A 21,286-nucleotide genomic window follows, 5' to 3' on the forward strand; every position below is an offset into this window, starting at 1 on the left:
TGGAAAGCATTAAGATCTGTCTGGCCTGGGGCGCTAAGCCGTGAACTAAATTACGTTCGGTGTTTTTGAGGATCAGGCTTTCTTTGCCTGCTTCAAATAATTAGTTTTAGTCGGTGAAAAATTGAGACACTCAAAGCTTATGGGGGATTGCAGCAAATAAGGATAATGGGAGTGAGAGGGAGGTCAGGAGGCCCGCCCACTCTGAGTGAAGTGGCCTGTGGCTCGTCCCATGCTGTGAATGACAAGTAGCAACTTCAGCAGGATTTAGAGGAAGACATTCCAGCTTTTCTTACTGCTGTTAGTCAGAGTCCAGTAGGGGGCTCAGCTGTCCTGGTTTTCCCGGGACTGAGGGTTTCCCAGGATTTCTCAGTGCTAAAACTGCGAAGGTCCTGAGCCCCCTGGGACAAGTGACTCCAGTGGCTTCACTCTCAGATGCAGGTTCCTGTCCCACAGCTGACTTGCAGTGGCCTATTGGCATCCTCGTTTGACCTCACTACATCTCCATTTTATCACCCCCAAAGTGGGGTTGCTATTGCCCCTTTGCCACACCTGCAGACAGCACGCAGGAACACCGTAACGGGTGTGACAGCTCTCCTCCCAGGAAGAGAGGCGTTCGAATGCCTCCTCTTTCTCTGGTGCGTTTGCCCCAAAACACTCTGTGATTTCATGGAAGTGGAGGTTCCAACTCTTGGGACTGGAGGCCCTGTCTGGGGGAGGCAGCCCCTCTGGGAAATGGGAGGTGGTCATCCGCCGTGCACATGCCGGGTAACGCTGTTAGCCATCCATAGGTGCGGGCTATGCACACTGGGCAGAGCAGTTGCATGGATGGCCAGAGGGCAGCACCAGCTCTGGGACACAGGGAGATCTGAGTAGGTCCGCTGGAGAGAGAGGCAGAGTGATTGGCAGTGGTTGATAATAATTATGACCACAGTGATTAATGATGTTCATCGATCAGTGACTGTGTGCCTTATGTGGATTGTCTGACTTTAATCCTCAAACACCTGCGTGAAGTCACGCGATTCCCCCATTTTCCAGATGAGGAAACCGAGGCCCCGAGCGGTTAAGTCGCTTGCCCAAGATTACTCGACCAGTAAATGCTGGAGCTGAGATCGACACCAGGGCCGTCTGACTCAGGGCCCTCTCTTAACTTCTGTGCTGTTCTGGCTCTCTGAGAACCACGCAGGAACTCTGTTGATGCATATATTAACTTGGGAAACAATCCGTGTGCCTTTCCCCTCAAGGAACATGGTGGTGGCTTTGAAGGAACTGTCCATCCGGGGTGACTTCAGGACCACCGTGGAATATCTCATTAACCTCCTGGAGACTGAGAGCTTCCAGAACAATGACATTGACACTGGGTGGTTGGATCACCTCATCGCTGAGAAAGTGCAGGTGGGGAGTTCCTCTCTGGGTCTCAGAGACCCCCCGACTCCCCTTGGGCTTGGTTGCCGTGGATACTGAAGCACAGAGTCTTTCCTAGGCCGAGAAGCCGGATATCATGCTGGGGGTGGTGTGTGGAGCCTTGAACGTGGCTGACGGGATGTTCAGAACATGCATGACGGATTTCTTACACTCGCTGGAAAGGTGGGGAGCATGGGAAATTCTTTTCCCCTCTTAGGATACGTGTTAGTGGCAAGTGAGGCAGGACACGCTTTGGGTGGGTGCAAATCAGTGACTAGGCAATTAGTGAATTCTCCTACCTGCTTGCCTCCCTGCGATTTCTCAGGTAAACCTGGGCTGCCCTGGAAGAGGTGGGGATGGGATTGTCAAGGCCAAGGCAGCAGTCACTGTACAGTTGTGTGCTCTTTCGTGCTGACTCCTGTAAGGTACATCAAAATACTCGGGTTCAGAGAGAAGCAGGTGGATTTGAGAAGCAAAGCGGGGTATGGGTCACCTCTGCAAATGGTTCTTTCCCAGACCCTCACCTGAATCCGAAGGTGACAGTGAAATGGACCAGCCTGGTAGTGGCCAGGTGCTCACTGTTAGGATGGGCCAGGGTTTCTCAGCCTCAGCACCAGTGACGTTTTGGGCTGGTTCATTTTCTATTGGGGGTGCTGTCCTGTGCATTGTGGGAAGTTAACAGCATCCCTGGCCCCATCCATAGCTTCCTCCTCACTCCTCCCCAACCCCCCCAGGAAGTCATGACATCAGCTATGTCTCCAGACATTGCCAAATGTCCCAGGGGTAGGGGCGCAATCACCCCTAGTTGAGAACCGCTGTGATAGGCAGATGAAACTACCAAAAAGAAGATAAAGGATAATAGTTTTTAGCATTTGGTTATCATGCTTTTGAATGGTAATAGAATCACAATCCGTGTGCTGGTTTCTTTCCTAAGTGGGTGGCAGGATTCCCACATAGGGAATTTTTCCGAGAAAGAGCCATTATGAATTTTGCTTCCTGGAAAGCCCTTTTGAAATTTCACATCCTTCAGCAAGTGCAGTTTCCTTAAGTTCTGAGGAATGTCAGGTTCCTTGGGATTATCCGTGTTCCTTGCCTTTATAATGAGACTTAGCTTTTTCAGTATGGCCAGATGTGTTGGTGCTTAGGCGAGGCAAAGAGCTGGGTGATTTTTTAAATCCAGGAGATGGCTGCAGAGTTCTCAGTCACTCCCAAGGCTGACTGCAGGTCTGTCTTCTCTCTCAGGGGCCAGGTCCTCCCCGCCGATTCCCTGCTGAATACCGTGGATGTGGAATTAATTTATGGAGGCGTTAAGTACGTGCTCAAGGTAAAGGCCCGTGTTTCTCGGATGTCTCCAACACTCTGGAGGCTTGAGGGAGTTTTTTATTTCTGCAGCGAGCCATCCCTGGAGTGGCTTTTCTCATGCTTGGGTCCCAGGACTGCTATGCAGTTCCGAGACCTTGAAACCTGACCACTTTAGGTTTCCGAAGGCACAGCCTTGAGCAATACGCACAAGGCACGATGGAGTGTGTCGTAGTTTCCACTGGCTGCCGTAACAAGATACCACGAACTGGTGGCTTCAAACCACAGAAATTTATTCTCTCACGATTCTGGAGGCCAGAAGTCCAAAATCAAGGTGTTGGCTAGGCTGTGGTCTCTTTGACGGCTCCAGGAAGAGTCTGTTCCATGCTGTCCTAGCTTCTGGTGGCTGTGGGCAGTCCTTGGTGGCTTGTAGATCGTCACTCCAGTCTCTGCCTCCACCTTCATATGGAGGGCTTCTCTGTGTGTGTATCTGTCTTCACTCTGTCTTCCTTCTGTGTCTCTGGATCTCTTCTCCTCTAACAAGAACACCAGTCAGACCGCATTTAGGGATCCACCCTAATCCAGAGTGAACTCATCTTAACTAACTACATCTGCAAAGACCCTATTTCCAAATAAGGTCAGTTTCTGAGGTTCCGGGAAGGGCGTGCATTTTGGGGAACACTATCCGACCCAGTACAGAGCATGAGCAGGACCGTTGCTGAGCTGGCGTAGTGTCTGGGTCCATCATCCAGGGCTGTGAGTCTGGCTTTGTCCTGTGTCTCTGTACCATGAATCAATGTGTGGGTTTCTGGCCTCTTCCTGGTCCCCCTCTGGTGTCCCGGGAGCTCACTCAGGCTTGCTCTCCTCTGTTGGAAGTATCCAGTTATGCTTCCAGAGCTATCTGAGGTCAATTCAACAGAGAGTGTCTGAGATGTGCAGGCACAGGGTGAGGCCCCGGGTCCCAGTCGGAATGACCTGCAGGGGCAGAATGTCCCCAGGAAGCCAAGGCCCCCCTGGTACTTCCTAGCCTCACATTCTGGGGAGGGAAAAGTAGACAGAGTTCGAGTTGCTTCTGAGGCTGAATTTTTATTGTCTTACTTTATTTGTAATATTGCTGAGCACACACTGAACTTTCAGCTTTGGAGATTTCTAGGCTTAGTTCAGCCAAACGAGCGTGTTATCCGTGGAGGCATGCTTAAAATCACTTTGCTCTTGCCCTCGATGCTTCTTGGCTACCTTTGGGGGCCTGGTCCCCCCAACTCGATTTTAAATATGGCACATGCTTGTTGTAGAAAATTCCAAAATTTTAAATGAGCATAAAGCGTCAAAAAACAAAGCCACTGTGCATTGACCCCTGGAGGCAATCCCTGTTAATATTTTATTTTTTTTCCTGATGCATTGATTTGACAAAGTTGAGATCATGGTACAAATACGGTTTTCGTGCTTTGATATTTTTACGGCATAAAGTTTCCCCACGTTACTAACAAGTTTTCTTTAATATCAGTTTCGTGTCTGCAGCACTGTCCAATAGAACTTTCCGTAGGGTTGGAAATGTTCTATATCTGCGCTGTCCAGTATGGGCCACCTGTGGCCACTGAGCACTTGATATGTGGCAGGTGTCACTGAGGAACTGAATTTTACATATTATTGAATTTTAATTTACATTTAAATAGCCACGTGCGGCTAGGGGCTACCATATTTGACAGTGCAGGTATAGAGTATTTCATTGCAAGGTTGTCGGATAGCTAATTTGGTTCTAAGTCTTCTATTACCATAAATAATGTTGCAATAAATATTCCTATATTTATTGCTATCTTTTGTCTCCGGATATGTATTTTATAGTTTGAGGGCTCTTTCTGAGAGAGAAGACACACATTGAACTGAGGGCCAGGTGGGGCTGGTACTTCAGATTGAAATGAAGAGCAGAGGCCAGACCTGGCTGCCTGTGCCTCTCTCCTGTGTCCCAAGTCTCTTGCACGCCCCTGTGCAGAGCCAGGTCTGGGGGGCAGAGCCAGGTCTGGGGGCAGAGCCAAGTCCGTGTCCAGTCTACTGGTGGAGTCACCAGGGCTGTCTCACCCAGAGCGAGACCCTGTCTCCCTGCTGCCCAGGGCAGCCCTGCTTGGGGCTGGTGCTTGGAAACAGGAATCAGAAGGAAGCCCCAGCCTTTGAGGGCACGCAGTGGGTGGGAGATGGCCGGACTGGGACTACCCCTGTGGCCATTGGCCGTTAGCCTGCCCACAGCGCAGGTGTGTACACTGACTCAGGCTCCTCCAGCCCCGCCAGCTGCTCCCTTGGGGTGAGCGAGGGCTGCACTAGAGAGGTGAGGTGTCCACCCTGGCACTCCCACAGTGGACACTGGTCCTTGCTCGTGGTCAGAGGGCCAGATGGTGCTGTGGGGCACAGGGACAAGCAGGCGTCCTGAATTCAGGTGGGGACATCGAGCCTGTCCCGACAGGTGGCCCGGCAGTCTCTGACCATGTTCGTCCTCATCATGAACGGCTGTCACATCGAGATCGACGCCCACCGGCTGAATGATGGTGGGCTGCTGTTGTCCTACAGTGGTAACAGCTACACCACCTACATGAAAGAGGAGATCGACAGGTGCGTGGGGCGCCGCGTCCTGCCGCGGGCCTGGCACACAGGCCTGCCCTCTCCCGTGGGCAGGCACAAAGCCGGCCTGTGTGCAGTCCACAGGTCTTCCATAAAGTACTTCCTCTGGCAAATTCTGGGGCCCCTGGAGAGGTTCCTCTCTTGGCTGGAATTCCACGCTGTGGCAGACATTTATGGGAGGCTCCCAGGGCACCCATTTCTAGCAACATGGGGGGATTCAGAGCTGAATGGGACGTGACTCCCAGCTCCACAGCCTGCAAAGTGTGTGATGAGGGGACAGCTGCTCCGTGTCTGGGCGGCAGTGTCCATGCCCATCTGAGCATAGGCTTGGAGGAGATGCGGCCATCCAGTTAGGGGAGAAGCTATTTATTGAGCCTCTACTTGTGCCAGGCCCTGGGCTAGAGGTTAGGATGGAAGCATGGTCACGACTCGTGGAGCCTGTTGGGGACATGATACATTAAGCCAGCAGACAGTGGCAGGACAGGTCTCTGTGTGCCTGGATGGACAGAATACAGGATGACCTGGAAGCACTGAGCATAGGGCATCATGAGATGGACTCAAAGACCACCCTGCTCCAGTGTGTCTGACCACACTGAGCTCCCACAGTGAAATGGAGACCACCCCTGCTGAGTGGGCAGTGTAGACCCCCAGCCAAGGAGAGCAAGGTGGGGACGTGAGGGGGTGCCAGAGGCCCCAGGCCTGAAAAATCTGGTCAGAGAGTGGAGAGTCCCTTCCCCATCCTCGATGGAAGAAGACGAACTAGATTCATCGCGGAGCGGTGTGTTATTCCCTCTTTTTAACCCATGTTCTGTCTGCCAAGAATATTCAAGGTTATTATAGGCTCCACCCTTGGGGCATGCTCTCCCCAGTTCAGTTATAAGGTGAAGACATTCAGTCAGTAATTATTTATTGAATAAACTTTATTGGTTGCCTTCTCTGTGCCTGACATAATTCAGTAAAAGGAACTAGTTTTCAGCCAGAAAAAGGGCACACACTTTGCTCACCCAACTCACTCCCAGTATCGCTGTGGTATCTGTCAAATGCCAGCATTAGGGAAAGTGGAATCCCTCAAACGGCACACACTCATGGCTGCCTTTAGGAAGGGGAAAATACCGTCGAAAACCTGACTCAGGCCCCCCGGATCGATGGCCTCCCCAGTCTCCCCACCACCTCCCCGCCCTTCTCTCCCAGTTACCGAGTTACCATCGGCAACAAGACGTGTGTGTTTGAGAAGGAGAATGATCCCACGGTCCTGAGATCCCCCTCGGCTGGGAAGCTGATGCAGTACACGGTGGAGGATGGGGGCCACGTTGAGGCTGGAAGCAGCTACGCTGAGATGGAGGTGAGCAAACAGCTGGCCCTCGGGGATGTGGCTGCAGCTGGACGTCCCCACACCCCGTCCCCCAGGGAGGGCCGTCTGGCATTGCTTCTGCACCCCAGCAGACGGGCCTCCCCTCTCCCCTGGGCCATCGTCTGCAAATTCCTAAGAGAGCCGGTGTGTGAAGTTCAGCCCAGATTCTCAGCAGTATTCAAAGAGAAAAACCTCAAAAATGTGTACCTGCCCAGGAGTGAGTGTGAACTGATAAATAATGATGAAGATGATAAAAGATGGTGAGCCAACACTTGCAAAGCACTTACCTCGTGTCAGGTGCTATTCTAAGCATTTTACTTATTTTTAGTCGCCTTCTTGAACCTTCCCAGCAATCACAGGAGATGGGCTCAAATATGGTCCCCATTTTACACATGCAGAAACTGGGCACAGGCAGGCTAAGGAACTCACTGGAAGTCACACAAAGCCAGGATTCAGACCCAACCCCATGCCCTGTCCCTGCCAAGGAAAATAATAATGATAATGGCAATGAAAATACAGCAACAGTAGGGAGCTAACGCTTGTTGGCCTCAGGCTGCTTGCCAGGTCCTTCATCTTGCTTAATCCTTATAAGAGCCCCGTGAAAGGAGACTGTTGTTATTCCCCAATTTACAGTTGGGGAAACTGAGGCTCAGAGAGGGGAAAGCACTTGCTGGAGATCACAGAGTGATGGGTGGGGTACTGGCTGACTCAGGTCCCAAGCTGTGAACTGCTGAGCAGTAGGCAGCACAGTCCTGACCGTCTACAGCCCACACCACGGTAACAAAACTCATGTCCACATGTCCAGACTCGCAGAGAGGCCAGTTAAAGGGGCTGATGACTATTCTGCGAGCACATTCTTCGTTTCACAAAGTGTGCCCCAGAGGGTTTTCTCACTGCTCTTATGAAAGGAGCCAGTCACAAAATGCACCACATTTTAGGAACATGTGTCTTAATCACCCTACGTAATGATTTAACTGTATTTCTAAGAGAGAGACCTTACTTTGGGAATAAAGATCAGTTTCCATGTCTGTAAAGTGGGCACAATAAACATCTACCTTCCCGGCTGGCTTTGCTGATGGAGATGAGATGATTCACGCACAGCACCGTGCCTGGCACACAGCAGGCTTTCGGTAAATGCCGGTTCCCTCTATCCTTTCCGCTTGAACTCTGCCCAGGGAGTCATTCTATTTAAATGACCCAGTCCCCTCTCCAGAGTTACTAGCTCTGGGTGACTCTGGGTGTCACACACACAGGCCCGTCCTGGTGGGCTCCATCTTATTTCTTCTTTCTGCAAAACAGGTGATGAAGATGATCATGACCCTGAACGTGCAGGAAAGCGGCCGGGTGAGGTACATCAAGCGCCCGGGGGCCGTGCTGGAAGCGGGCTGCGTGGTGGCCCGGCTGGAGCTCGATGACCCTTCTAAAGTGCACCCGGTATGTGGCACCCAGCACAGCCACGCTGGCTGGCTCACGTGTGCTCATAGCACGTACCAGGGCAGCAGCCTGTCCTTAGGACCAGCGGAGGGTGTGCCAGAGTGTCGTGTGGTCCTGAGCTCAGGCTCCTGGGGGACCTCCAGTTTAGGTTCTTGTTAATTAATTGTTCAGCGTTTCTTAAGCTTGCTCATGAGACTGAGAGTTCTGAGATCAAGGACTGTTTCTGTTCATTGTTGTATCCTTGGTGCCTAGCACAGTGCTTGGGGCATAGAGGGTGCTCAGAAGAATGGGTCTTATTGATGGGTGAATCTTTACACCAGAGTAAGCCGCACGTATGGGGAGGTGGCTAGCCATTCACGCGTGTATTGTTTTCTCTACAATAATTAGTATATGCCCCCAGAAAAAAGCTAGAAAAGCATTTTTTTAAAAAATCAAATTGTGTCTTTCCTTAGACTGTTCATTCTGTTTATTTTCTTCTCCTTCTTTTCATTATTCTCTTTAGGGGGTTCCTAAAGCTAGAAATTGAGCCTTTGTAGATCGCTGGGCAGGCGTCTGTGCCTGCCTGCACTGTGACTCCTCTTGGCAAACATTTTCTCACCTGGATTCGTTGGACAGGGCCCGGCCACCAATCCCTGTGGGTTCATATGCGCCCGTGAGAAAGGCAGGCAGATGAGCCCTGTAATTCAGTGCGATCAGTACAGTAAGGAGGGCTGCCCTTGGCCCCCGGCTGTGGGACCCAGATGGAGAAGCCAGCGTCAGACTGGGGAGAAGGAAACCGTGCAGTTAATCGTGAAGTGCCTTAAGGATCGGGGCAGGTGGAGGGGACGGGAAGCTGAGGGCTCCCTGCCAGCAGAACAGCTCGTCCCGAACCTCCTGGGTCCCGGTGCCTCCCTCAGGGTAGGCGTTCAGTGGATATTTGTAGAATGTGTTCATAGACAAACGGGCACATTAAGTCAGCGTTGCCCTGTTGGGGAGCTTTTCAATTTTTGGTCCTCTAAGACTAAATGTATATGATTTACAAAAATCAGGAAGATTTGTATAAGAGTTTCATAAATTTTCATCTTGCTAGCCGTTTATCTTTAGGATTCGATAGAGACTGAAAATAGGGAGATAATTTTGATTAGAAAGCAAAACAAAACAATCTAACCCTCCCAAAATTGTTTGGGGGACATAACAATTTACAATGACATTTGCAAAGGGGATGATTTGGAAAACCCGCAGAGAGGTGTGAATTGAGCAGTTTTACCGTTTGGATCCCATGTTTTCTTGTGTGGCTTCCTCCTGACTGTACTGTGTATATTGTGTGTTGGTAGGTCTGCCTCAGCCCTCGGCTTGTCTCGTCTCGTTCGAGGGCCACAGAGTCCTTGATCTGTGGTTCTTGTTGTGTCTCATCAGGCCGAGCCGTTCACGGGAGAGCTCCCCCCCCAGCAAACCCTGCCCATCCTCGGAGAGAAGCTGCACCAGGTTTTCCACAACGTTCTGGAAAACCTGACCAACGTCATGAGTGGCTACTGTCTGCCAGAGCCGATTTTTAGCATAAAGGTAGGTCGTGTGTGAAGGGTAGTTGTGTGTTCTACACACGTGTGTAAGCCCATGAAGAGCCAGAAGGGTTTACTCCATGAGATCAGAGGGCTTTATGAAATGAGGAATGAGAGAACGGTGAGTCCTCTGTTGTTTTTATAAAGGACCTGTTCTCCGGAAATTTCTCAATGCAGTTCCTTGATTGTAAATGTCAGTGTATGTTTCTCTTTGATTATAAACTGTTGTGTATGTTACATTGGGTTTTGGTGGTTCGGTTCAGCTCAACCCTGAGAATATTGAAGTAGTAAGTTAAGAACGGAGTCCCTGTGGGTCAGCCCTCTTAAAGAGACTGAGGAAGGAAGACACTCTGTGCAGAAACACAACTCAGTTCCTCGTTCACCATCCCAGGGTCCCGGTGTCTACTCACTCTGCAGAGAAACAAGTTCTCAAATTTGCAGACCTCCGTGAAAGGCCCCGAACCCAACATCAGTAGCAATAGAACTGTGTTGTATTGCATTCCATCTCAGAATAGCCAATCATGGTGGTGCTGGTGGTAATGAAGGTCGTGGTGGTGGTGGTAATAATAAGGGCCAACCCTTACCTAGTACATGCTATGTGCCAGCCACTGCTCTACGCACTTAAAACTTATCAAGTCATTTAATCCTCCCAACAACCTATGAGGTCGGAACTAGAGGCACAGAGAGGCTAAGAAACTTGCTGTGTTTCACCTGTGAAGAGGCAAAGAGGGGATTTGAACCCTGGCCATCTGACTTCAGAGTCCGTGCTCTTAACCCCTATGCTATGCTGCGTAATTGTGATTGCTGTCGTTGCAACATTATTTAGTCTTTGCACTTGCCAGTGCATGCTTCATTTCATTTCAAACCTCACAACCACCCTATGGGGTTGGCACCATTAGCCTCCTCAAAGACCATCAACGTTTCAGCTGCCGGGACACCCAGAAGCAGTGCAGTGCGGCTGTTAAGAGTCTCGGGAGCGAGATGGTCTGAGTTTGTTGGCTTTGCTTCTTACTTGCTGGGTGATTTGGGGTAACTTAATTAGCCTCTCTGTGTTTGAGTTTTGTCAGCTGTAAAACGAGAAAAATGATTATACCTATTTCCTAAGGTTGTTTCTGGGGATCAAAGGAGAATGTGCAAATAAAGGCCTTAGAACAGTGTCTGGCACTAAGCAACTGTCCCACAAACGTTAGCTCTTCACATGTCCTGTGTTATAGTCCCATGCCACGCCGCCTCTCTGAATGCATGGAGAGGGGAGTGGGGGCCTTTCCGGGTGGGGCAGCTGGGCATTCCTCTTGTGGTCAGGGGGCCATTCCACTCTGGACTATTCCGGAGGCTCCTGGGTCTAGATCTTTGGCCGCTCGAGTGCACGGGGCCTGGATGCGTTGAGTGCATTGGGTGCTCCGTGGTGGGTGGCGGTGCCCACGCCCCTGCAGGGCCTTGGGCCGATGCCGTGGTCTCTGCTACAGCTGAAGGAGTGGGTGCAGAAGCTCATGATGACCCTCCGGCACCCATCGCTGCCGCTGCTGGAGCTGCAGGAGATCATGACCAGCGTGTCGGGCCGCATCCCGCCGCCCGTGGAGAAGTCGGTCCGCAGGGTGATGGCCCAGTACGCCAGCAACATCACCTCGGTGCTGTGCCAGTTCCCCAGCCAACAGGTGTGTGTCCCCCACCGTGCTCGGGATGCTCACGCCGGGCCAGGTGGCTCCTTGGGAACTCAGCTCCCAGTCAGTCTCCACCTCTGGCCTCTGGTCGAGATGGGCTTCATGAGACCCACTTACACCTGAGATGTTGGGGGCTGAGAATTTTCTTTCTAACCTTCTCTGCAGCCTCCCAGCATTTTCGCCAAAAGAACAGTTGTTCGGATGAACATAACCAGTGATTAGGCCTCACTCCATAAAACTCGGATTCAGAATAGGAGTAAGCAGTGGGTATAGAATGAGCATTTTCAGAAATACACTGGCTGAAATAATTAGAGGAAAGTGAGTTTTTCTTGGTTTGTAGCTTTGATTCCCTCCCTGTGCTTTTGGTAAAGAGGTAATCTTGGGGCCTTACATATATATAATATTTTTAAGAATGGAACCCATTCCAAGGTAGTATAAAGTATCTCTAATAATTCTGCATTGGCCTCATTTTGTTTTTTTTTCGGGGAGGGGGATTGCGTTTATCAAGCATTTTAAAGGTAATTTGCATTTGGAAGAGCCCCCTCTGCCTGTTTACCTTCCTGACCTCAGTCTGAGTGGAAGGGCTACCTACCATCGTCATTCCCCACCCACACACTAGTGATTTGGGGAGCTAGAGGTCAGAGTCGGTCAGGTCATTCCCTGAGCTCAACAACTCTCGAGGTTGGGATATTGTTCTAGTAGAAAAAGGAGTGAAATAGTGATTCATGCCACCATGTGGATGAACCTTGAAAACATTCTGCGAAGTGAAAGAAGCCAGACACCAAGGACCACGTGTTGCAGGATTCCATTTACATGAAGTGTCCAGAATCGGCAAACCACGGAGAAAGAAAGTAGATCAGTGGTTGCCGGGGGCTGAGGGAAGGGGGAATGTGGAGTGGCTGCTGATGGTTGTAGGGTGTTTCTGGGGGAGATAAAAATGCTCTCAAATTAGACAGTGGGGATGGTTGCACAACTCCGTGAATATACTAAAAGCCACTGAATTCATTGTGTACTTTAAAAAGTGGGGAGTATTATGGTATGTGAATTATATCTCAACTAAAAACAAAAACAGAACTCTACAGGACCCCATTTGAGACAAGTACACGTTTGGACCTTTTAGGAATTTGTCATGGATGCAGGTTTTTTAAAAAAGTATTTTTGTTGCCAGAAACAATATGCCCATAACATTAAGTCTAATTATAAAAATAGAACCCATCCCCACCCTGCACCCTCATTGTCCCTGGGTTTGGGAATCTTCTCCTCTTTCCCCAGACCAGTCGTGTTCGTGGAGAGGAGTAATGGGAATGTGTGTACGTCTTTACGGGATTGTTGTCATTCTGAGCTCTGGAATTCCCCAAGCAGCATGTTGAGTGGGAACAGCAGAGCCGTGTCTGGGTGGCCAGAGGTCTTTGGGGTCAGAACTTTCAGTTTTCGAATGAGCCTCAGATGAGATATCTTTGGGAGCCCATGGTGGGTCCTTCCGGTGACTTCTGTGTGGCGACCGGATCATGTGGTTGTGAGTGGCCAGACCTGTCCTGTTTTCCCGTCCAGATAGCCACCATCCTGGACTGCCATGCGGCCACCCTGCAGCGGAAGGCCGACCGGGAGGTCTTTTTCATGAACACCCAGAGCATCGTGCAGCTGATCCAGAGGTGAATCCTGGGCCCTCCGTGGGGTGCGGTTGTCACACTGAAATGTCCCAGGTGTTGCACTGGGGTGGTGCTCTGGGGCTCTCCTAAGTGCAGCCTCCCACTGGGGCCAGCGCGTGGGGTCTGAAGACCCTGATTATGGTCCTGGCACAGCCATTCCTAATAGCAGAACCCAGGGCAAGGCATTTCTGTGAATCTGTTTCCCAGTTTGTAAAATGGAAATAAAAACACCTCACGCACGCTAAGTCAGTCATTCCGAGTTATGCGTGGATTAATTTTTGTAAAATTAGCAAGTATTTATGTTAGCTTTGATTATGACGCAATGAGATGAAATAGCTTGATATGCCACAAAGGGCTGTCTGTACAAATTCTCATTGCGGTTTTTGGGGACCATTGCCAAGGAGAGTTGATGAAGCATTTATATTTTAAATAGCTATTGAGCAGGAAGAACTGTTCTGATGATAAAAAGAACCGCCATTTTGTGTGAAAACTGCATAGCAAAAAAGCTTTGCTTATAAAGACAAATGGAAGCACTCTCAGACCCGAATGAATAATTCTGTGCATGTTTACCGTGTGCCAGAAACTATCAGAGGTGCAGAGGATGTAGGACGGTAGGAGACGGCCCTTCTTTTTGGGGAGGTCCCGGGCTCTTGGGGACTCATGCTAACAATACAGGATTGTAGCTGAGGAAGATTTTAGTGTGGATTCCCCGGGGAGAGAAAGTTTTTTGGTTTTTTTCCAAACTGTCTTTATATATTGGATGGTTAGTTGAAAATTTTTGTTTGTAACCATGCATGCAAGGCTGACCCCTTTCAGCATCTCAACACTATAAGTGTTTTTCCTTCTCTCTGGGAACAGGCAGGCGCCACCCAAAGGCTCAGGCTTGGCCTCTGGTTTGATGTATGACCTTGGGCAAGTCACTGCTCAATTTGGTGTGCAGAGTTAGCACAAATGAACCCACTCAGGTCCCTCCCAGGCCTACGGATTAGGCGGTGTAGCCTCTAGATACTTTATGACCATTTTCCTTTTTGAAATCAGGAAAGCCCTGGCTGTAGATATTCAGGTGCACAGGGAAGTGGAGTCGATCATTAAGGCAGCCTCCCCTTCCTCTCCAGATACCGCAGCGGGACCCGCGGCTATATGAAGGCGGTGGTGTTGGATCTCCTGCGAAGATACTTACACGTCGAGCACCATTTCCAACAAGGCAAGAGTCGCCGCTGGCACTGGTGACAAGCCCACAGGGTGGGAGGGGCCCCCAAGCCTTACTCGTGTGCGGCCTTTTGTCTCCCTGCAGCCCACTACGACAAGTGTGTGATAAACCTCCGGGAGCAGCTGAAGCCAGACATGGCCCAGGTGCTGGACTGCATCTTCTCCCACGCGCAGGTGGCCAAGAAGAACCAGCTGGTGATCATGTTGATCGTAAGCAGGAAAGCGTGCCCTGTACCCAGAGCGGCAGGAGCTCTGGGGTCTGCAGACTTTTTTTGGAAAGGGCCAGAGAGTCAATATTTTAGATGTTGCCAGTCCTGTGGTCTCTGTCCCGACCTCTCAACCGCCCTACCATTGTGTAATGGAAGCGGATGGGTGTGGCTGTGTCCTGATAAAACTTTGTTTACAAAACCAGGCAGTGGGTGGGATTTGTCAGCCCCTGGGGGAGATCATGACCAGCACTCACAAAGCACCTACTATGTGTCAGGCACTCTTGCCATGCTTTGGGCAAGGCATCTTGCCTCTCTGAGTCTCAGTTTCCTCATCTGTAAAAGGGGGATCGTGAGAGTAACTCCTCAGAGGGTGGGAGAATTTGGTGAAATGGATGTAGCGGGTCTCACTGCTTGCCTGGCACATAGTGAGTACCCGTTAATCACTGGCTGTGAATAGTGATGCAGACAGAGAAATAGACGTGTTTTTCTTCCTACCGGGTGTTACGGGTGTGCTTTCCGGTAGATGAATAGGTGATTGAATGAATGAATGAATGAATGAATGGGGGTACACAGTGGAAAGTAGTTAAGGGTGTGTATATCAGGCTGTGCCGGGTATGTTCAGAGAATGGAGCAGCTGTCTCGTTTGTTGGGGCAGCCGAACCCCCGGACGAGGGTGAGTGCTGGCGTGTTTCCCTCTGACGGAGAAAGGCCACTGGATTCTGATTCTGTCCCCCAAAGGACGAGCTCTGTGGCCCAGACCCTTCCCTGTCGGAGGAGCTGACCTCCATCCTCAATGAGCTCACCCAGCTGAGCAAAAGCGAGCACTGCAAAGTGGCCCTCAGAGCCAGACAGGTAGAGTCAAGGGGCATAGTCCCCATGGTGTGTTGGGGTTGTGGGGTGCCATCCTCCCACCATGTTCAGCCCGCGCTGTGCACAGCCCCACGTCTGACCTGCAGGGCCCGGCCCCTGGCTTCTCCCCTGCGGGGCTGGCTCACCCCAGCCCCTCCGTCCCCTCCCCCTGCAGGTCCTGATTGCCTCCCACCTTCCCTCCTACGAGCTCAGGCACAACCAGGTGGAGTCCATTTTCCTGTCTGCCATCGACATGTACGGCCACCAGTTCTGCCCAGAAAACCTCAAGGTGAGGCCGTCTGCTTCTGTCCACCTTCCACCGAGCACACACTGTAGCCCAAGTGGGGCCTCGGGGAAGCAGGCTTCCCATGCTGGCACAGTCGCAGATAGCAGTGGGTTAGTCCAGTGTGGCCAGGGCTCAGTCCTGCAGGATGGACAGAGCCTCAGGCAGCCAGACTCGCTGAGGAGGTGCGATTTAAAAATTCAGGTGATGGAGCATATCTGGAAGCTGCACGCACTCGCATGGCTGAGTCATGGCTTCATCTTCCCAGGGCTCCCCTGCCCCCCAACTCTGGCTCATGTGCAAGCTTCCAGCGCCCCGTCTGTGTCTGAAACTGGGAGCCCCAGGTGCAGGCATCTCAGAGCTGCCTCCACTCAGGTCTTCCGGGCCTGGGCACTGGCAGTGTTTCATGATAACACCACCGCCAGCTTCTCCCCCCTGCTCCGACCCTCACCCTACACTCATTGACTGTTATTTAAACTTAACATTTACTTTTCCTTTTTTTCCCTTTCCATTTCCTGTAGAAATTAATACTTTCGGAAACAACCATATTTGACGTCCTGCCCACTTTCTTCTATCATGCCAACAAAATCGTTTGCATGGCGTCCTTGGAGGTAAGTAGGAGAGAGGCCCACACAACAGCACCAGTACTGTGCATGCCAGTTCTGGCGTCCACTGCGCGACCGCCACACACCTGACCCGGGCCACGCGCCTTGCAAACATGATCTTATCATTCTCTCCACAGGTAGGTACCATTACTATATGCTTCTTACAGTGAAGGGAACTGAGGCTCAGAGAGGTGAAGTGACTTGCTCAAGGTCACACAGCTAGGAGGTGGCAGAACCAGGATTCACACTAGGTCTGCCTTAGTGCAGTCCTGCTGGTCACCCCTGCTATCTCGTGTGCCATTCCAGCCTCAGCCAGGCAGGGCAGAGTTGAATACTAACCCCCAAGAGCCGAGGCTAAGGCACCTCGTCCAAACTTTCCAACTCCCTTGCTTTAGACACCTTTGAAAGACTTTTCCACTTGGAACTACAAGAGCTGGAAGGAGCCTACATGCGAGTCAAAGTGACCTCCCAGTGTGGCGGGGCAGAGGAGAGCATGACCAGCAGCAAACCCCAGATTAGAGCCACATCGTCTTGCCCCTGCTCCGGTCTTCCTGAATTTAGGGGCTGAGAGGTGTCTTGTTAGTTTCAGGGCATCACAGTGTTAAATCTGCTCTTTCAGAATCCTCTCCAGGAAATGGAGGGTGACGTCCTGTGTTTTCAGCTTGGCTCTCTTCCCCTGGTGGTGGTTCCTCCTTTCTTCTCCCTCTAACCTTGGAGTCTTGGTCCCCTGTGGCCCCCACTCCCTCTTCTGCCCTTTGAGACCCTGTGGGGCCCCCCTCCTGAGGCCAGAAGGTTGACTGGGTCTCCATGGAGACCATTTGGGGCTTGAGAGCATAGAACCGTCTCCTGGGCCTGCAGTTTTACCCCCTCCCTGGTTTCAGCTCGAAGAATCCTTCTCAGGTTCGGCTCTTTGTTTCCAGCAGTGAGACCCAGTACAGCTCTTGAGTAATTACATTTTTTCTCTCTCTCCAATTTTCAACACTCATTATTGAGACCTTCTGTGTGCCAGGAGCTGGGATACAGCAGAGAACAACCATCGTGTGTGTCCGGGTGGAGCTTCTGGTTGGGGCGAGATGCACACTCAGTATTTCTTTAATGACACGTGCGATAGGGTTGCCACGAGAAAATACAGGCCATGGTGTGACCTGGACAGCAGGATTTAACCTTACCAGGAGGTTCAGCTCAGGCTGTGATGAGAAGGTGATAAGAAAGCATGTGAAGAGCAACTAGGAATTGGTGGGAGGGAGAAGCACAGAGATTCCAGTCAGTGGGAGCAACATACACAAAGCTGTGTGACCTCTGGCAAGCTGCTTTCCTTCTCTGGGCTTTTACATTCTCATGCTTTAGTAGGAGGAATAAAACCCACCTCACAGGATGAATTGAAGGTAAATGAGTAAGCACCTGAAATGAACATTGGTCACTGTTGCCCCCGTCGTGCAAACACCTGTCCTGTTTGGGGGGGGGGGGGTGTTATCTCAGGTGGAAAGCAGCAGCCCACCTTCCTCACTTTGTGAAGTGCTAAATCTCATTTATTTCTAGTAAAGATTTTTTTAGGCTGCTTTACACATTCTGTCAGTTTGTTAGGCAGATTTTTTGAACATAGTCCAACCTTTTCTTCATGACTCAAGATGAGCCTCATAAACATGACATGTTACTTGGCCTCTTGAGATGGGTAGAGTTTTGTCCCTGCTCTAAATGTGTCTGGAGCCCCCAAGACCACCCCCAGGATCGATGATTCGCTAGGAAGACTCCCAGGGCTCAGCATATAGTTGTGCTCACGGTTGTGATTTATTACGGCGAAAGGACTTAAAGCCCAGCCAGCAGAGGGAAAAGGCACATGGCCAGAGGAACCAGGCACGAGCTTCCAGTGGTCTTCCAGGCACTGTTAATTCCTTGAGCAATGAGTTGTGACAACACACGCAAAATGTTGTCTACCAGAAAAGCTCCTTAGAGACTCAGCATTCAGAGTTTTTATTGGGTGCTGATCACACAGGCACCCTCTGCCTACCGGTCCCCAAATTCTAAACTCCCAGAAAGAAAGCACATGTTCAACATAAATCTTATCCTTTGCGCAGCTCAGGCACCGTGAACCATTCTTATCAGGGAATGGTGGGAACCCTCCCAAATCCGAGTTCCTGGATGCTAGCCAAGGGCCAACCTCGTAAGCAGACCTTTCCAAGGATAGCAATTAGGCCTGCTGTGTTGACTCTTGCCACACAGTCCTCATATTCCCTATTCAGTTAAAAAAACTCCCAGTGCTTAAGCTCTAGAACCTTGCTGTCCAGTGTGGCAAGCACTGGCCACATTTGGTTAGTGAGCACTTAAAACGCGGCTAGTCTGAACTGAGCTGTGCTCTAAATGTAAAATACACACCCAATTCCAAAGACTTAGTTTGGAGGAAGAATTGAAAATATCTCAATAATTTTTTTATTGATTACATGTTGAAATGATAATATTTTAGGTATTGGGGATGAAATGAAATAAGTTGTTACAATTATTTTTACCCGTTGCCTTTTTTTACGTGGCTACTAGAAAACTTAAAATTAATTTAAAATCATACGCGTGACTTGTGTTTCATTTCTATTGGGCTGCGCTACTCTAGAGCAGGAGTTGGCAAACAGCCTGTGGGCCACGTCTGGCCCCCTGCCTGTTTTTGCAAATAAAGTTTTATTGGAACACAGTCGTGCCCAATCATTTACATATTATCTGTGGCTGCTTCCTCTCTACAACAGCAGAATTGAGCAGCTGTGATAGAGATGATGTATCCCGCCAAGCCTAAAATATTTGTGATCTCGTTCTTTGCAGAGAAAGTAACATTCTGAAATGTGAGCAACTTTGCTCTTAACTACTGCTTAGAGGTCATTTAGAGATGCTTTCTCGAGCCTGAGTTGTCTCGGTTTCGAGGGCACTCTGTGGTGCCCTCTGAGAGCGTCTGCTGTGACTCTGTTTTATTAGGTTTATGTGCGGAGGGCCTACATCGCCTATGAGTTAAACAGCCTGCAGCACCGGCAGCTCCCAGACGGCACCTGTGTGGTGGAATTCCAGTTCATGCTGCCCTCCTCCCACCCAAACCGGTATGGAGTGGTACACACCCAGGGGTGGGTTGGATTTCTTGTCTCTGTGACCACTGCATCCTCTCTCTGGAGGGACCCAGCAAGAATGGGTGGGAATACAGCTGGGGAGACGTCGGGGGCACCATTTCCCCACTGCCGGGTCTCCCCACATCTCTGTTCTCTCATCTGTAAAATGGAGATAACTGAATGCCTGCTTCATATACCTGCACAGTCCAGTATGGTAGCCACTACCTACGTGTGGGCTATTTAAATTAAAACGAATGACCATTAAATTAAAAATTCAGTTCCTCAGTCATACCAGCTGCATTTAAAGTGCTCAGTAGCCACGTGTGGCTCGTGGCTTCCATGTGGGACATTGCAGTTCTAGAACATTCTGGCACTGCTGAAAGTTCTATTGGACAGCGCTGTCTTAGGCCATTGTGAAGAGTAAATGAGGTAAGGCACTTACAGTATTTAGAGCAATGCCTGGCATGCAGGAAGTTGTTGATGAATCTTAGGGGTCCCTGTGATGATTGTGACTGATTCTGTTATTAGTCTGACGTCATGCCGTTGGTCGGGCACTATGCTAAGTGCCTCCACACTCTATTTCATTCTGCCCTCACCATCTGTCGGCTGAAAATGTGTTCTCATGTCCGTTTTACAGACGAGGAGCTCTGGCCGAGCTGCTCAATCACTCAGGAATTTGAGCCCAGATCGTGCCCTCACCTCAGACTTCTTCCCACAGCATTTTTTTTTTTTTTTAAAGATTTTTTATTTATTTATTTTTCCCCCAAAGCCCCAGCAGATAGTTGTCTGTCATAGCTGCACATCCTTCTAGTTGCTGTATGTGGGACGCGGCCCCAGCATGGCCAGAGGAGCGGTGCGTCAGTGCGCACCCGGGATCCGAACCCGGGCCGCTGGCAGCACAGTGCGCGCACTTAACCGCCAAGCCACGGGGCCGGCCCATTCCCACAGCATTTGAGGGCTCTCTGGAGCGAGCATGCTTGTTGGCCCGTTTGGATCCCGTGATGTCCTCAGTTGGGGACATCCTGGTGTGTCTGCGTGGCTGCCTCACATCTCTTGTTCAGTCTATCTTATATCAGAACCCGAAGTGCCATTCTGGTCAGACAGTGTGACACCTTTTACTCAAGCGATGCTGTCTCCCTGGGGTTTGAGGTTCTCTTTACTCTGCCTGTCCCTCTGTTTCCGGTTCTCTTGGGGGCTCCCGGAGGCCTTGCTTGTGCCTAGAACGGTCTCGTGACTTGGTTGCTGAGCTGGTCAGATCTTATATCTATATGGGCAACAGGGTTCCTGCTTTCTTGAAACGGGATTTTCTGGTCTCTTGGGATTTTAAAAAATATGTTTCTCTTTCCGTTGGTTTTAAGAAGAAAGGTGTTGCTCTGTTATGGATGAAGAACAAAAGTGCTTCCCCATGAGGCACCTCCGTTTATTTTTACAACTTCTTTTTCCCAAAAAACGGGATTGTGATGTTTTGTTTGATTCAGACAAAAGGGGACTGGTGGCTTGTGGCCTGGCACTATTTTGGGGACTGTGGGAAGTGTGGCGTAAGAACTTTGAAACTGTCTGCTCCTGAGGAGGAAAAATTCTTTTCCTTTTTTGATTTCATTGTCTCAGCAGTTCAACCCAGTTAGGAAAGGAAGGTGGCTTCCTGAAGCCTGTGGGTCAGTCACGCCCTGTTTCTTAGGAGGGACGGACACATGTCTCCGGGTTATTGGCTGTGACCCTTGATATGGGCGCAGGGTCGTGTTTTCACCCAGGGAGACACTGAGGACCCCAGAGGGATCCCGGACCATCTCAGGTCCTCGCTGTTGCTATCAGCTGGGAATGCCAGAAGCCTCCCCGGGCCCGTGGCCTCAGAAGAGACCCCTACCTGCAGTTGGTCCCGCAACCCTGCTCTTCAAGGCCTCTGAGAAGGACCAGGAGGAGTGAAGTCTCACCTCCCCGCAGGGCCTGGCTGGGCCCTCCACGCCTGTGTCCCTAGAGCCGGGGGCTGTGAATTGGGTCAGGGGACCAAGGGGAAGGTCAGATAGGAGGCCAGCAGGGCCTCGCAGGGGCTGTGGCTTGGAGCTAGATGCAGGCCCATGGGGGCTGTGAGCACGGCCAGGAGCTGGGAG

At 50.7% G+C, this 21,286-nt stretch overlaps 1 protein-coding gene across 11 annotated transcripts in view; it reads left to right on the forward strand.

Moving 5' to 3' along the window:
- Positions 1-21,286, forward strand: part of ACACB (acetyl-CoA carboxylase beta) — a 99,333-nt gene that overhangs the window by 45,445 nt on the left and 32,602 nt on the right. For all 11 annotated transcript variants that reach the window (XM_087424070.1, XM_087424063.1, XM_087424062.1 and 8 more), the window contains 15 exons: positions 1,242-1,392; positions 1,481-1,584; positions 2,644-2,725; positions 5,156-5,301; positions 6,502-6,652; positions 7,961-8,095; positions 9,491-9,637; positions 11,100-11,288; positions 12,846-12,946; positions 14,059-14,147; positions 14,238-14,362; positions 15,100-15,213; positions 15,386-15,499; positions 16,015-16,104; positions 19,054-19,172. In XM_087424070.1, coding sequence (XP_087280196.1) covers positions 1,242-1,392; positions 1,481-1,584; positions 2,644-2,725; positions 5,156-5,301; positions 6,502-6,652; positions 7,961-8,095; positions 9,491-9,637; positions 11,100-11,288; positions 12,846-12,946; positions 14,059-14,147; positions 14,238-14,362; positions 15,100-15,213; positions 15,386-15,499; positions 16,015-16,104; positions 19,054-19,172 — 1,857 coding nt within the window. The remainder of the gene's footprint in view (positions 1-1,241; positions 1,393-1,480; positions 1,585-2,643; positions 2,726-5,155; positions 5,302-6,501; positions 6,653-7,960; positions 8,096-9,490; positions 9,638-11,099; positions 11,289-12,845; positions 12,947-14,058; positions 14,148-14,237; positions 14,363-15,099; positions 15,214-15,385; positions 15,500-16,014; positions 16,105-19,053; positions 19,173-21,286) is intronic.

The sequence above is a fragment of the Ceratotherium simum genome, chromosome 35, assembly GCF_057802395.1.
Source record: "Ceratotherium simum simum isolate JZ-2026a chromosome 35, ASM5780239v1, whole genome shotgun sequence".
Classification (NCBI taxonomy): Eukaryota; Metazoa; Chordata; class Mammalia; order Perissodactyla; family Rhinocerotidae; genus Ceratotherium; species Ceratotherium simum.